A 17,602-nucleotide genomic window follows, 5' to 3' on the forward strand; every position below is an offset into this window, starting at 1 on the left:
GACAACATTGTGAATAGTTGGATGTTAAAAGTGTGATTACTGGGAATTCCCTGGTTAGGACTCCGAGCTTCCATTGCAGAGGGCACGGATTCTATCTCTGGTCAGAGAACTAAGATCCTACATGCTTCAAGGCCAAAAAAATAAAATAAAATTCTATTCAAGGCCAAAAAAAAAAATTCTATTGCTCTTATAATTAATTTTCAAAGAACACATTTATTCTTCATTGAAAAATTTTAAAACTTCCTAAGTTTTATACTCATTTAAATCAAGATGGTTGTTTTTGGAGAGATTAGTCACAGCTCTTGAGTAACAAATCTTTTATTGTTTCATAATGGTATTTCTATTACTATGGATCCAAGTTCTCACTCTGCTTTATTTTGCCTTAGGCACTTTTAGTTAGGTGTTTCAACTGGTTTGTGTGTGAGAAAATGTTATCCCTGTGGTTTTCATCCAGAAATGCTGCATTCAACTTTTCCTAAAATAATTTATTTTGCTGAGAACTCTCCTTTTCCCCCCATAATGATATGTCAGCTGAAAATGTAGCATCATTTATTTCTTTCTGAAAGCGAGTTTTGCGTTTACATTTGCTTTAATCCTTAGACTATCTCACCATCTCATCTGGGATGACGTGAGGAGCCAGCAGACTTTTTACTCTAATTATTCCACAAACAATAGTGAATGTCTACCAGGTACCAGGCACTGCCTTCAACACTCAGGCTTCACAGAGAGAGAAGCTCCACTCTTCAGAAGCTCCCTATCTGTAGAGAAGCCAGCAGGTAAACTACTGTGTGCTGCGTGCATGGTTCAGATGGCATGGAGGGTGGGTGGGGCACAGAGGCCGACTGGCGGGCTGAGTCCATCTGGGAATTCAGGGAAGGTGCTTGGAGAAGGTTAGCTTCGAGCTGAGTCTGGAAAGATGGATCACTTTGTCAGGAATAGGGAAGAAAGGACATTCTAGACAGAAGGAACCACATGGACAAAGCATGGAGATGTGCAATTGTATGGTGCTTTTGGGAAATTACGAGATGTCTTGTTTAGCTGGAGTGCTCAGGAACTGAGCAGGGACTGGAGGACAGTACTGTTTTTCTGGAGTGTATTCTTGCTGGCTGGTGTATGTTTTGTATTATATAGTAGAATTAACTGTGGACAAAAATATTGACTGGGGTAATGGAATAATCATAGAGTGATCTATATGATGCTAACCAAATAAATATAACAGAATGTAATACAAAATATATAAAATAAAATACTTTTCCTCAAAATTCCCAGAATCCGTTTGTCACTAGAAACAGAACTGTTGAGAAGAGACAGGAAGCAAACTAACTCTTGACTGATGATATTTTCTGTTCTCTTTCCAGCCTCCCTGCGTTATTTGGGAACAATGTGGGCCTGGACACTGTGGACGCTCCCTCTGCTCTGCAAATTTGGCCTGGCAGGTAGGTCAGCCTGTGCCCTTTTATGGATTATGTGATTCTTTTTGCCTTTTTTGAATAAGAGTTGTTAACTTGAGAACAAAGGGGCACCTGGACATGGGCATTCATGGATGAACAATGGGGGATTTGTGAACTCCCTGAATTTGTGTGGGGTTGTATGTGTGTGTTGATAGATACTTATAAATGCACAAGTTTAGCAAGATGATCTATCATATTTTCAAAGGGAGATATGACCCTTTGAAAGTCAAGATTCACTGTTTTAGAGTAATAGTAGGTGATTATCTTTGGTGATTCCTGTGTTAAGTGTGCATTGGTTCATATAGAATACACACATAAAAGCATATATACATTTTCACACTATTTGCCATAAATTCCAAGGGTATAGAGGGAAATGAAACAACATGTTTCTACAATGGTCCAACTCAAAACTATGGGCCTAATGGCCATATAATACCTTGTAGATCTAAGATGTGTTGCTTAGATCACATATTATGTTTAAAAAGATAAGACCAGATTAAAAGAAATGGTGATTGAGCACTAGGAATGTAGACAAGGCATGTAGTATAAATATTGGTCTGGTCAGGCTGCTATATAACAAAATAGCACAGACTGGATAGCCTAAACAACAGAAGTTTATTTTCTCACAGTTTTGGAGACTGGAAGTCCAAGGTCGAGGTGTCTGCAGAGTTGATTTTCTCTGATACCTCTCTCCTTGACTTGTTGATGACTATCATCTTGCTGCCTCTTCGCGTGGTCATCCCTCTGTGTATCTTAATCTCCTCTTATAAGGACACCAGTCAGATTGAATTAGGACACACTGTAAAGGACCCATTTTAGTCAATACATCTTTATATGCCCTGTTTCCAAATGCAGTCACCTTGTGGGGCACAGCAGAGAGAGTGGGGCTTCCACATATGAGATTTGTGGGGAGGGACACAACTCAGCCCGCAACGTATCACAGTTGGAGGTCACCCAGATGGCAGTTGTGTTCCAGAGACAATGAGAATGTCTTCCGGACCTCTGGCATGGCCTGGCCCACCTTGCAGGCCCCTGAGGTTATACTTGTGACACTCCAGAGCGTTGTGGACAATACAGCAGGTAGGACTGTGTGTCTCTGTCTCATTCAGTCTCTCTTGGCCATCTCAGAAATCCCCAATTGCTTCCAATTGTCCAATTTAAAGTTCTGCTTATAAGTAACATGACACCTTTCCCCTCAACCTGTCTTTTTCAATCTTGTATCTCTGTCTTCTCTTATTACCTTTCATTAATACCATTTCCTGTATAACTGACACCAGTTTCCATACTACTTCCCTTCTAGACAGTTTCCCCTTGGTCTCAGCCTTGCCCTTCTTTTATTTCAAGACATTGTTCACAGCAAAATTTAACTTTGCGATGACACCAAAGTGATATGAGCGTAGAGGGGAAGAAGGGATATTGAGAAGATCTTTTTAATTTTGAAAATTGTTCTTTTTGCATATAGGAAATTCGCTGATAAGCAAGAACATTCTCCTGGTCCTTTTTAGAGAAAAGTTCTGAATATTTCTGCTTATTTCTAAAAATAGGGGAAACAGTTATTTCTAGAAATGTAGCAATATGTTGATATGCTTTTTCTTAACATGTGGAAGGACACATGTGTGTGAGGGGCAAATGTAGCCTTTAGTTGTCCACATGCAAAAAATAAGCATTCTGTTGTTTTAAATTTACACAAAAATTGTGAAGATAGTACAGAGAATTTTTACATACCTTTTATCCAGTTTCCCTTATTGCTAACATTTTATAATAGCATTGTGTGCTTGCTGAAATAAACTGATATTGACGCATGACTATTAAGTACATTCCAGACTTGACTTGATTTCACCAGTTTTTCCTTAATGCTCTCTTTCTATTCTGGGATCCGATTCAGGGTAGCATATTGCACTGAATTGTCGTGTCTCCTTAGTCTTTTCTGGTGGGTGACAGCTCTTTAGTCTTCCCTTTTTTCTCATGACTGTGGCAGTCTTGAAGAGTACTGTGAGTACTCTTGGGGTTTTATGAAAAACAGAAGTAAAATGCCCTCCATTGCTCTATCAAAATTATATAATGTTTGTGACAGTCTTTTGATGAAGAATTTATATTCTAATTAGAGGTAAGTTGAATAAAACTTAAAATAGGCACACTTCAGTTCAGTTCAGTTCAGTCGCTCAGTCGTGTCCGACTCTCCGCGACCCCATGAATCACAGCACGCCAGGCCTCCCTGTCCATCACCAACTCCCGGAGTTCATTCAAACTCATATCCACAGAGTCGGTGATGCCATCCAGTCATCTCATTCTCTGTCGGCCCCTTCTCCTCCCGCCCCCAACCTTTCCCAGCATCAGAGTCTTTTCCAGTGAGTCAACTCGTCGCATGAGGTGGCCAAAGTATTGGAGTTTCAGCTTTAGCATCAGTCCTTCCAATGAACACCCAGGATTGATCTCCTTTAGAATGGACTGGTTGGATCTCCTTGCAGTATAAGGGACTCTCAAGAGTCTTCTCCAACACCACAGTTCAAAAGCATCGATTCTTCGGCGATCAGCTTTCTTCACAGTCCAACTCTCACATCCATACATGACCATGGGAAAAACCATAGCCTTGACTAGACGGACCTTTGTTGGCAAAGTAATGTCTCTGCTTTTTAATATACTATCAAGGTTGGTCATAACTTTGGAGCCCAAAAAAATAAAGTCTGACACTGTTTCCACTGTTTTTCCATCTATTTGCCATGAAGTGATGGGACCAGATGCCATGATCTTTGTTTTCTGAATGTTGAGCTTCAAGCCAACCTTTTCACTCTCCTCTTTCACTTTCATCATCAAGAGGCTTTTGAGTAATAGGCACACTAGTTGCCAACAAATAGGCAGGACAACAGATGTATAAGCCTTGCTACTCACTGGCAGTTCTATTACATAAGTCAGGGCAGTTCAGATGTGTGGGATCAACACCAGATAACTGAGGCTGTAAGTAATAACTATAAGTAAAGAAAGAAAGCAAAACTGAAGCTATCTGTTGATCTGGTTTTCCTTTTTTATTCCAGTTCCCCTTGACACCCTCATTTGTGATAAAACAAATCTACAATGCCCTGAGGTCATATGCAGAGTTAGGATGTCATGAGGACATAACAAAGAGAAGAGGGAAAATTACTCTTCAATGAATTCCTCCCCCAAGTCCTAAAATCTTGAATTTTCAGGCAAGCTATTTTTCACACGAGGCAGGGAAAGTTGTTTATGCTATGAAAATAAACAAGCCCCAAATCTTAGTGCTTAAGACAACAAAGTCTATATGTCCATCACAGGTAAGCAGGGACCTAGGCTGATGGAGGCTGTACCAGCCTGAGACTCATTATCTCAACACGGATTTGCAGGGTGTGCAGGGCAGAGGGAGGAGAGAAAGGATAATAACGTAGTAGCGCTTTAGTCTCCTTTCATGTCAGGGGCCAAAGAAGTCATGTTGCTATGCCCAATTTCAAGGAAGCAAGGAAATAAAATCTTCCCATATATCCGGGAAGGGGAAATACTGATGAGCACTGGAAATGTTCCTGGGCATTCGTTTTATTTATCATGAATCTATTTTGTAACACAAACATAGGGGATCAGAATATGCCACCCCAAAATATACCACTTTGGCATAAGGATTTATTTTGATTTGGAGTCAAATGAGAATCAATAGATGCAGAAGTGAAGTCTTTGTGGAACTTCTTTTATTTGTTTAAAAGAAGAAACTTCTGAAAAGTGAGGACTGCTAGAAATCTTCTCTCCTGGAGGAGCTTCATGACCATGAGGAAGACAGAAAATCACTGCCAGGATGGATCTGCACATGTAAACCCTGCTCCATTAGTGCCTCACATGTATTTACCTTTCCACAGTTTGCCACCCTTGAAAGCCTAAATTCATTTTCCTTTGCCCTGTCAGTTCTCTACTATTGGTTTTGTCTTAAGATGCTGTATCAGCCCAAGTTCTAACCACCTCTTTAAGTTACTCTTTATTGAGTTTTCACCTGTGTAATTTCACTGCATGCATTAATATAATGTTTTTCTCTTATTGATCTGTCTTTTGTCAGTCTAATTTTACAGGGCCCCAGCTGGAGAACCCAGGAGAGTAAAAGGAAACATAATTTTTTCCTTCTCTATACCAATATCAAGTGGCCTCTCCAAGAATATTTCTGTCTTGCCATATACCAAACAGTGAGAATAAAACAAATGTAGCTCCTTAAAAAAACCTCAGGTGAAGAGGAAAATCATTTTTAGAACTACTTTCTCTTCTGATATCTGATGACACTGATGGTTCTGGTAGCCAGAGGTTGGATTCCCCTCTGACTTATGGTTTTTATAGATATTAATCAAAGCTTCTGAAAGAGCTAAAGAGAGATATTCAAGGAAGAATAGTAAAGACCAGAGTTCACCGTGGTTCGATGGGGATGTGTTTAGATAGATCCACAAGGATCTGTTCCTGTGCTGTGCTATGCTAAATCAGTCGTGTCCAAGGCTCCTCTGTCCATCTATTTCTACACTGGTTTTTTTGGTGGCTGTCTTTGGAGTCAGCCTGTGCAAGGCAGACCAAGAATGAAGGTGGAAATAAAATGTGACTGTAGGGGGCCATAATGAGAATAGTACAAAATTAAAGACTATTCTGAGGAGTCAGGGAAAGACATCTTATTTCTTTGTTTTCCAGCCAATGATCAACTTTGATATCCTGCTAAGAGTACATGTGCTGGCATGAGTGAAATGGAGGTGGAGGGCAGGCTAGCTTTGGATGACGATTTGTAAGGAAATTGGCCAGAGGACTAAAGACAGACCCACATGTATACACAAACACATACAGCCGAAATCTCTGAGCCAAAGAGTGAGTCAGTCAGTGTAAAAGCCATTCCTCTGGGGACATTGTTGGCTAACACTTTGCTCACCCTCTCATAGGATTTCACCTGTCCCCACTGACAGTTGTGAAGTGTGTATCCGTTAATATTCTGCTTGCTGTCCTGAGGAATCCTGAGGGAGTGTTTTCAAGCTATGTGGGCTCTCTGAGGAATTACTGGGCTAATTGGTCTACCTTCTGATCTCCACTTAACATGTAGTATTATTTGGTTCAGGTCAGTTAACTTTGGTCCTTTAAGCTGTTGGAGATCACCAGCTTTTTCATGGTTTTCAGCATGCAAGTAACATAGATAGAAAGTCATTGACTTAACTACTAACTGGTGGGTGTTGTCAGGATCAGGCTCATCTGCAGGACTCAGAGGAAGGCTTCTCAGGAAAAAGCTGGAAATGTGGACATGACATGAAGGCCCCCTCGCTCTCCTTCACTCTTGTTCGTCACTCCCAGGGGCTGCTTTACCTATGTGGACAACTCTCATTTCTTAGACCATACTCTCCCACATTGCAGGCAGATTCTTTACCATCTGAACCACCAGGGAAGCCCATGAATGAATATACAAATCCCGAAAGTCCCAAATCTAAACAGTGAATACAACCCATTCTGAAACTGTTTATTACTGACTTCCTATTAGAAGGTGTTACCTCTGGAAGAGTTGAAATGTATACATTAGTCATATATGCAGATATTTATGACATTCTTATTTTCTATGATTAAGCTAATCAGTTTTCAACAAGTCCCTCCTCCCCTAGGAAAGGCAGGCAAGGCTGAGGAAGGGGATAGCACAGGCAGCACTTACATTTGTTAGCATTGTCTCGTTTCTTCTGATTTAGTGTTCTTCAGCTGACTCAGTCTCTCTGGGGTAACTGTGCGCAGTTCCAGAGTTTTCTGCCTGTCCCCCTACACCTGCCTAGGCTGGTGTCTGGGTATATGAGTGGGTTTACCTAACTTCAGAGTCCCGGTCTCCTAAATCTGTGTGAGCAAGTCTTTGTTTCCCTCTGGATGGTCTGCTAGGGTCTTATCCCTTCTCTGCTATTTGCTGCCAGGCAGCCAGCTTTGCATGGGCTTTGGGTATCACTGCCAAACCCACTCCTGAAGTTCATGTCCCAGCTGTTTGCCTGTGGTCTTAACATCCCCCTGGCACAGAAGCCTCTTCATCTGAATCCCAGGCCTGATCCACAGCCATATCACCCTGAACATGCCTGATCTCTTCTGAATCCCAGGCCTGGACCAACACCACACAGCTCCACCCACCCACAGTTCCCCACCCTGAGATACTGGGGACTTCTGAATCCCTGCTTGCTGCTCTCACCTGTTCAGAGCTTATGTGAAGATCTTCCCCAGCCCACTCTCTGCAGTGCTAGGACTTCCATACCATGCTGGAGTTGGTGCTGAGTGGTACATGAGGCTCCAACTAGACTTGCTATGCCTGGTGAAATAGGCCACCAGCCCAAATGACCGTGGTTCTTCAGACTCATGTGTGTTTGTACTGTTGCACCAAGAACCCTGACATCCGAGTTTTTGCTCCGTCTTACTTTCACTCCCCTGCTCCAATATTTTACTTGCTACAAGTGATGGACTTCTTACTTCTTATCTGGTAGGAATTTCCTTGAATAAAAATATAAGAAATGTTTTTTAAGTCAAAATCTAGCTGTTTAAAGGGAGTAACTGCAGAGATGGAGTTAGATTCTTTCCATGGCCCTGATAAGGAGAACCTATTATACCTAGTAACTTACCAAGAAATCCAGCTTTTGATTAATCTGTTTTCATCAGACTATTTAATGCTGGCAATATTTATCATGCACTAAAGTTATTGTGTTTGTGTATTTTTCTAGACCTGCCAGCTAAGCCTGAGAACATTTCTTGCGTCTTCTACTATACTAAAAATTTTACTTGTACCTGGAGTCCGGAGAAAGAAGATAATTTTATATCATACACAGTCAGGAGAACTTCGTGAGTATGGGAGCTTGTGTGCCATCAGGGAGAGTAAGGGGAGGAGGCAGAGGCTCCCACTTTAACTCATGACTCAAGTCACTTAGACAGTAAAATATTTTCTCAATTATAGCTTCTAGATAACCATTATTTGCATCCAGTGACTGGGGTGATATCTTGGTTATTTGCAACCATACTGATAGGATCTACAGCTAAGAGGGTGGGGAGGATGCTTGTATAACCATGACACAACATTACCCTGTAGGCCATTTTTGCACTCTATGATAACCATGGAAAACCCTGAGATCCTTTCTGCTTTCAAAATTCCATGATTCTATATTTCTGTATGTTCAGTCTCTGTTCCCTCACCCCTGCCTTTGCAAATCCTTACAAAGTGGGCCCCCTCTTCTGGTCTCAGCCTGTTTCATCTCCCACATAGTCCCTAGAGGACTCTAGCAGTACCCACCTACTTGATTCCTACCAATATGTGTAGTTGTTTTCATTAAGTTACAGCTTGATAGGGTTTAAGTTATCTAAGAAAATAATTGTAATGAGTTTTCTGAAAATAGTGTACACCAGTGACAAAAATTCAATCTGAAAAATATGAAGAATATAAAAAATCACCCAAAATCCTACCACCAAAGGTAACAATTTTTAGCATTTTGATGAAGACTTTTCTAGACACCTTTAAGAAGAGTTATATAAATATGTAAGTTCATATTAATGTAATCATTATTTACATAATATGCATCTTGCTTTTTTTCACCATTAATAGAGTACCAGGCATCTTTCCATATCAATAAATATAGTTGTATTAAAAACTATCATTTTAAATTCTATTTATGTATCTACTTTAATGTATTTAACAAATTCTTTTTATTTTTCTCTTTTAAGAATAAGTTCTCAAAGTTAGAATCTGAGATTTTCAAGGTCATTATTTCTTACCAATAGGAAATGCATTATATGAATGTAACTTTTGATGGATTTACAGGGTTCCCAGGGAGGTCTCCATGGTAACTTCTCTCTTCTTGAAGGTGAGGAAGGAATCTGGAGAGATAAACATCAATTTCTGGACTATACAGTTCTCAAGAGAGACCCAGAAGGAAGCTACCAAATACATGCTTAATATATTAAATATGCTTATGTTTCTAAACTGCTGCACTAAACTCATGCTGAATCATTTTTTCTTTCAAAGGTGTTATTTACATGAAAATGATACTTGTAATTCTACAAGTAAAAATGGTTCTTCATGCTCTTTTTATTCAAGACTAACAACACCAGATATTTACATTATTCAAGTGGAGGCTCAAAATGCATATGGTATAATTAAATCTGATATAACATGTTGGGACTTAGATACCATAAGTAAGTATCACTTTATATTCTTATGTACTTTTTTATTAAAATATACCCTCTTCTTTTTTTAAAAGAGATATCTGTAAACTCAAAAGTAGATTCACAGCTCAAGCATATAGTAGGTGTATGTTATGGATATATGGAATATTTGTCTTCTTTTGAAGAAGGAAAAGAGAGGTAGGGTCAGAGGGAAGAAGAAAGGAAGGAAGGAGGGAACTGACCAAAAAAAAAAAGAATGAGAAGAAACATTTTGCTGGTCCTTGATTTTCTCTTGCAGTTTGTACCATAAATTATATTAGAAGAAACAGTTTTTCTCCTTCAAAACATTATTGTTCCTGTAGGAGAAAGTAAAACTCTTATTTTTAAAAATATCTCACTGATTGTTACTTTTTAAATTCTTTTTCAAACAGTCATTTTTACTATTTAATTTTAAAATAGCATCGTTTGTAAGATATAATTCACATGTTATACGATTCACCTTTTTTGTTAATTTGTTTGTTTTTAACTGGAGGATAATTGCTTTACAATATTGTGTTGGTTTCTGCCCTACCTCAACGTGAATCAGCCATCGGTATACATATGTCCCCTCCCTCTTGAACCTCCATCCCATCTCCCACCCCAAAGATTCACCTTTTAAAAATGACAGTTCACCAGTTTTTAAAAATCATATTCACAAAGTTATACAAATATCACCAGGACCTAGTTCCAGAAACTTTTCATCACCCCTCAAAGAAACTTCATGCCCATTAGCAGAAATCCTTAATTCTACCTTCCCCTTGGTCTCTGGTAGTTACTAATATACTTTTCAGTCTTTATGGATTTACTTATTTTTGAAAATTCATATAAATGTAATTATATAGTATAGTCCTTGTATCTTATTTCTTTCATAGTGTAATGTTTTCAAGGTTCAATCCATCTTGTAGCATTTATTCCTTTTTATAGCTGAATAATAATCCATCATAGGGATATATCACATTCTGTTTAATCACACATTGGTTGATAGACATTTGAGTTGTTTTCACTTTTGGGTTATGAATGCTGCAATTATGAATATTTGTGTACAAATTTTTGTGTGGATATAGGCTTCAATTCTCTTAGATATATACCTAATGAAATTGCTGGGTCATATAACTCAGTCTTTAACTTTTTGAGGAACTGCTGAATTTTACCAAAATGGCTGCATCATTTTACATTCCCACCAGCAATTTATAAAGTTACCAGCTTCTCCATATCCTTACCAACACTAGTTATTGCATTTTTTTTTTATTATAACCATCCTAGTGGGTATTAGGGGACTTTCCTGGTGGGTATTACATCATACTTCACTGTTCTGATTTGAACTTACCAAATGATGAATGATATTGACCATCTTTTCATGTGCTAATTGGCCATTTGTACATCTTCTCTGGAAAAATGTTAATCTATAAACTTTGCCGATTTTACAAATATGTTGTCTTTTTATTGTTCAATTTTAAGAGTTCTTTTTGTGAGGGGCTGTGCTCTGCAGCATGTGAGATCTTAGTCCCCCTGCTAGGGAACAAACCTAAGCCTCTTGAAGTGGAAGAGTGAGTCTTAATCACTGGATTGCCAGGGAAGTTATATATTCTGGGTATCAGCTCCTTATAAGATATGTTTTGCACATACTTTCTTTCTTCCTGTGGGTTATGTTTTCAATTTCTTAATGATGTCCTTTGAAACTAAAACATAATTTAATTTTGATGATTTTATTATATTTATCTATTTTTTTCCTTTATGGCTTATGCTCAGGAGTCAGAACTAATAAACTAGTGCCAAACCTGAGGTCACAAAGATTTCTACTCTGTTTTCTTTTAAAGACCTTTATAGCTGTAGCTCTTACATTTAGTACTATGATCCTTTCTGAGTTAATTTTTAAACAAAATTAACAAACTTTGTATTCCTGAAATAAATTTCAAATGGTTGTTAAGTGTATAATCCTTTCTGTATGTTGATGAATTTGGATTGATAGTTTCTTTGTTGAGGATTTTTTCGTCTATCTTCATAGGGGATATTGGTCTCTTGCTTTCTTTTCTTGTGATATCTTTGTCTATTTTTGGCATCATGGAAATATTGGCCTCACAGAATGAGTTGGAACATTTTTCCTGGTCCTGTTTTTTGAAAGAGTTACAGGGATCAAGACCATCCCCAAGAAAAAGAAATGCAAAAAAGCAAAATGGCTGTCTGAGGAGGCCTTACAAATAGCTGTGAAAAGAAGAGAAGCGAAAAGCAATGAAGAAAAGGAAAGATATACCCATTTGAATGCAGAGTTCCAAAGAATAGCAAGGAGAGATAAGAAAGCCTTCCTCAGTGATCAATGCAAAGACATAGAGGAAAACAATAGAATGGGAAAGTCTAGAGATCTCTTCAAGAAAATTAGAGATACCAAGGGAACATTTCATGCAAAGATGGGCTGGAAAAAGTACAGAAATGGTATGGCCCTAACAGAAGCAGAAGATATTAAGAAGAGGTGACAAGAATACACAGAAGAACTGTACAAAAAAGATCTTCATGACCCAGATAATCACGATGGTGTGATCACTCACCTAGAGCCAGACATCCTGGAATGTGAAGTCAAGTGGGCCTTAGGAAGCATGACTATGAACAAAGCTAGTGGAGGTGATGGAATTCCAGTTGAGCTATTTCAAATCCTAAAAGACGATGCTGTGAAAGTGCTGCACTCTATCAGCAATTCCAGTTCTGATATTTATCTAAATAGGATCTTATTAGGATCTTAAAGAGATACTTGCATTTCCATGTTCATTGCAATGTTACTCACAGTAGCCAAGATATAGAAACAACCTAAATGCCCACCAACAGAGGCATGAATAAAGAAATCATGCTATATACCTACACTGCAGTTACTGTAGCTATTTTGGAAAGCAAAATGACATTTTGTGGAAGTTCAGTTCAGTTCATTTCAGTCGCTCAGTCGTGTCCGACTCTCCGTGACCCCATGAATCACAGCACGCCAGGCTTCCCTGTCCATCACCAACTCCCGGAGTTCACTCAAACTCATATCCACAGAGTCGGTGATGCCATCCAGCCATCTCATTCTCGGTCGTCCCCTTCTCCTCCCGCCCCCAACCTTTCCTAGCATCAGAGTCTTTTCCAGTGAGTCAACTCGTCGCATGAGGTGGCCAAAGTATTGCAGTTTCAGCTTCAGCATCAGTCCTTCCAATGAACACCCAGGATTGATCTCCTTTAGAATGGACTGGTTGGATCTCCTTGCGGTACAAGGGACTCTCAAGAGTCTTCTCCAACACCACAGTTCAAAAGCATCAATTCTTCGGCAATCAGCTTTCTTAACAGTCCAACTCTCACATCCATACATGACCACGGGAAAAACCATAGCCTTGACTAGATGGACCTTTGTTGGCAAAGTAATGTCTCTGCTTTTTAATATATTATCAGGGTTGGTCATAACTTTCCTTCCAAGGAGTAAGCGTCTTTTAATTTCATGGCTGCAATCAGCATCTGCAGTGATTTTGGAGCCCAAAAAAATAAAGTCTGACACTGTTTCCACTGTTTTCCCATCTATTTCCCATGAAGTGATGGGACCAGATGCCATGATCTTTGTTTTCTTAATGTTGAGCTTCAAGCCAACCTTTTCACTCTCCTCTTTCATTTTTATCAAGAGGCCTTTGAGTTCCTTTTCACTTTCTGCCATAAGGGTAGTGTCATCTGCATATCTGAGGTTATTGATATTTCTCCCAGCAATCTTGATTCCAGCTTGTGCTTCTTCCAGCCCAGTGTTCCTCATGATGTACTCTGCATATAAGTTAAATAAGCAAGGTGACAATATACAGCCTTGACGTACTCCTTTTCCTATTTGGAACCAGTCTGTTGTTCCATGTCCAGTTCTAACTGTTGCTTCATGACCTGCATACAGGTTTCTCAAGAGGCAGGTCAGGTGGTCTGGTATTCCCATCTCTTTCAGAATTTTCCACAGTTTATTGTGATCCACACAGTCAAAGGCTTTGGCATAGTCAATGAAGCAGAAATAGATGCTCTTCTGGAACTCTCTTGCTTTTTCCATGATCCAGCAGATGTTGGCAATTTGATCTCTGGTGCCTCTGCCTTTTCTAAAACCTGCTTGAACATCTGGAAGTTCACGGTTCACATATTGCTGAAGCCTGGCTGGGAGAATTTTTAGCATGACTTTACTAGCGTGTGAGATGAGTGCAATTGTGCGGTAGTTTGAGCATTCTTTGGCATTGCCTTTCTTTGGGATTGGAATGAAGACTGACCTTTTCCAGTCCTGTGGCCACTGCTGAGTTTTCCAAATTTGCTGGAAAGTAGCCCTAAAAATGTTTATGTTGTTGTTGTTTAGTCACTAAGTCATGTCCAGCTCTTTTGTAACCCAATGGACTCCAGCCCGCCAGGCTCCTCTGTCCATGGGATTCTCCAGGCAAGAATACTGGAGTGGGTTGCCCTTTCCTTCTGCAAGGGATCTTCCCAACCCAGGGATCAAACCCACATCTCCTGCACTGGCAGGTGGGTTCTTTACCACTGAACCACCTGGGAAGCCCCAAAATGTTTATATCTTTTAATTTAGTCCTTCTGTCCTAGGAGATCTAAGGAAGCCAAGAGAGATACAAAGATACAACTATTATCCACTTACTTGTTCACTTAACAAATACCTGAAATTTGCTAAATGCCAAGTGTTAATCCAAGGCCTTGTGATTGAGACTCAGCTTCTGTTTTCAGGGGAACTTTAAAACGAGAAATTGGAAACACTATGTACAGTACACTAACAGAGAAAGTGTCAAATTCTGTTTCTCTATAACAGAATATTATGAAGCTTTGAAAACATGTTTTGAAAAATTTTAATGCAAAGGGATGTTTGCTGATTCCATAATGTTTTTCATAAAAACAAAAGATTTGTTTAGCATAACATCAATTTTGTTTTAAAAAATACAAATTCTTGTATAGAAAAAAGCCTGGAAAAACACAAAAATGCTAATAATGATGATCTCTGGTTGATGGAAAGGAGGACATGGCAACCCACTGCAGTATTCTTGCCTGGGGAATCCCATGGACAGAGGAGCCTGGTGGGCTATAGTCCATGGGGTCACAAAGAATCCAACATGACTGAAGCGACTTAGCACACACACTGGTTGATAGAATTATGGTTGCCTTAATGTTTTTCTTTGTAGTTTTTCTATATCTAAAAAATTTGGCGGGGGGAGGAACTTCCCTGATGGTCCAGTGGTCAAGACTCAGCCTTCCAGTACAGGGGGTGTGGCTTCAATCCCTGGCCGGGGAACTAGATCCTACAAGCTACAACTATGAGTTCTCATGCTGTAACTTAGACCTGGCACAACCAAATAAATAAATATAAATAAATAATTTTTGAAATGAGCCTATGTTACTTTTATAACCTCCCCCCCGACTTTTTCAAGGAGAGATTTAGGGTGAGAATGTTTGTTGTGTTCAGGGGAGATGAGAGGTGCTTTCTACTGGGCACTTCATCCTGGGGGTCAAAGAAAGAGAGGTGGGGAGAATAGACAAGAGGAACCACCCATTCTCTGGTCATGAAGCTTCTTTTTACCTCCCTTCTGTTTGACAAAAGGTCTGACCCAGTCAGTACAAGGCTTATTTGTTTTAAAAAAAAAATCACAGAAGTATAGCCTCTCCTCACTGGACATTCTTTTTTGAAGGAGTGGGAGGTGGCAGCATTCTTTTTGCCCTAATTTCCTAATGCCTTTTGCATACACTAAATCATGGAAAATGCACTATCATTTCCTTTGCAATTCTGGGTGGATGTTATTAGCACTTTCTGGTCTTTGTGCAAATACAAGAACTGTATGATTTTTATTTTCAGCTAAAATCGAGCCACCTAAGATTTCCAGTGTGAAACCAGTTTTGGGCCTCAAACAAATGGTTCAAATAAAATGGACACAGCCTGTGTTGGCACCTAAGTCATCTACTTTAAATTGTACACTTCGATTCAGAGCAGTAAATAGTACCTACTGGGTAAGTTACGCGATTATTATGTTTCTAAGATAATTATTGACGTTTGTTGATCTGGAATCATTTTTTCCATTTTCTATGTTTAAAATAGAAGATAGACAATAGTGAATACTTTTCTCCCCAGTTTCCCATTTGGACCTTTTAGATTGGAAAAGTGTTTTACTATATGCATCTTGCATTCTGAACATAGGGGCATACAAAAAAGTGAGAAATTTATTTTTACATTTCATTCTGTTTTGTGTCTAGCTATGTTGGTTCTTGAAAGTCTATAGCTTGGGAATTTCCTTTTAAATTGTTCTAACCTTTGTGATCTATAACACATATTTAGAAAAGTGGACAAAACATAAACGTTGCATTTAGCAAATTATTATTAAGTCAGTGTGCATGTAAAAACCACTGATGTGAAAAATAGCATGCTACAGCCCCCTGCCTACCTTTTTCTGATGACACACTCCTCCTGCCTTTAGAACTAATGATTATCCTAGTTTTCATGGTAATTACTTCTTTGCTTTTTATTATGGTATTACCATGTAAGCCTGCATCCCTAAACAATGTAGTTTGAGACAGTATATAAATGGAATCCATATATTTTGTGTTTTCTTTATGTTTGACTTCTTTCTCTCTCAATATTGTGCTTCTAAGATCCATTCATGTTTTACAGTGCTGGAGTTTATACATTTTTATTCCAGTGTAGTCTTCTGTTGCATGTACACAATGGAATCATGGCTTTAATTTGCACTAACCTGACTTTTAATGAGATTGTATGTCTTTTCATGTATTTATTGGCCACTTGGAATTCTTCTTTGTGAAGTATTGATTTAAGCCTTTTGCACACTTTTTTTTTCTGTTGGATGATCTGATTTTTTAATTGACTTATCAGAGTTACTTACATATTCTGTTTATGAGTCTTTCATTTTTCATGTGTCTTGTAAACATCTCGCACTATGCTGCTTGCCTTTTCACGTTCTTAATGGTAACTTTAGAGGAACAGAACTTCTTAATATGAATACTGTCAAATTTTATCAAGTTTTTCCTTTATATTTATTGTCTTTTGCATCTTGAGAAATATTTTCTTACCTCAAAATTCAGAAATAATTATCATATTTCCATAATGCAGTTTGATATTATATCAACTTTCTATTTCTAACCAACTTACATTATTGGCTCTTAGCTTCCAGCCAATTAAATCATTTAAATCTTTGACTTTCCCCCCACACACAAAAGATTTTCTAGTAAGAACATTTCCACTGTCTTATAACTTATCCCTTTTTAACCTAAAATGCTGATGTTTTATTTATTCCTATTGAATTTATTTAGGTTGGTCCTATCCATCATTTTGGCCTATTGAGAATCTATTCTATTACCCAAAGCCTGTAGTTAACTTTCTAACTTTTCAATAAACCTAGAGTTAACTTTTTAGTTTCTAATTTTTTTAATATCTTCAGATTTGATAACACTTTTTACCTTCATCTAATCATTGATCAAAAAGAATGACTATATCGGAGCCCATCCAAAGACATCAGCCTCTCCTTTGAGCTAAAAGAAGCTCATTTACTCAAGCTTCTTTGAATATAGAAGACCACCACAGTCATTCAGCCTACTTTTTTCATCTTGGCCATGAGGCCATCACTAGACATTTTCCTTTAGTGAAGCCCATGGTACTATATCTATTGCATCCTCCACTAGACTAGAACTCTTTCAGAAAAGAAAACTGGTTAAGTTTCACTTGTCTTATATTCAAGTCAAGAGAAATAATGAGTTCATTCTTCCCCTCAGCTTCCTTTCTGTGCCAACTCTGGATCCATTCTCCTAGCCTCCACTAGACTAGAACTCTTTCAGAAAAGAAAACTGGTTAAGTTTCACTTGTCTTATATTCAAGTCAAGAGAAATAATGAGTTCGTTCTTCCCCTCAGCTTCCTTTCTGTGCCAACTCTGGATCCATTCTCCTAGAACTGACTATATGAATAAAAGATTCACTGATTGGTAGTTTCTGGAACCCAGAAAGGAACCCT

The 17,602-nt window shown here is 38.7% G+C and overlaps 1 protein-coding gene across 1 annotated transcript in view; it reads left to right on the top strand.

Annotated features, from left to right (window-relative positions):
- Nucleotides 1-1,333: 1,333 nt before the first annotated feature.
- Nucleotides 1,334-17,602, top strand: part of IL31RA (interleukin 31 receptor A) — a 51,140-nt gene continuing 34,871 nt past the window's right edge. Inside the window, exons 1-4 of the mRNA XM_055421720.2 lie at nt 1,334-1,436; nt 8,147-8,264; nt 9,439-9,608; nt 15,442-15,593. Coding sequence (XP_055277695.2) covers nt 1,334-1,436; nt 8,147-8,264; nt 9,439-9,608; nt 15,442-15,593 — 543 coding nt within the window. The remainder of the gene's footprint in view (nt 1,437-8,146; nt 8,265-9,438; nt 9,609-15,441; nt 15,594-17,602) is intronic.

Source organism: Moschus berezovskii, chromosome 18, assembly GCF_049115385.1.
Source record: "Moschus berezovskii isolate FMDL1 chromosome 18, NW_MosBer_1.0, whole genome shotgun sequence".
In the NCBI taxonomy this organism is placed as follows: Eukaryota; Metazoa; Chordata; class Mammalia; order Artiodactyla; family Moschidae; genus Moschus; species Moschus berezovskii.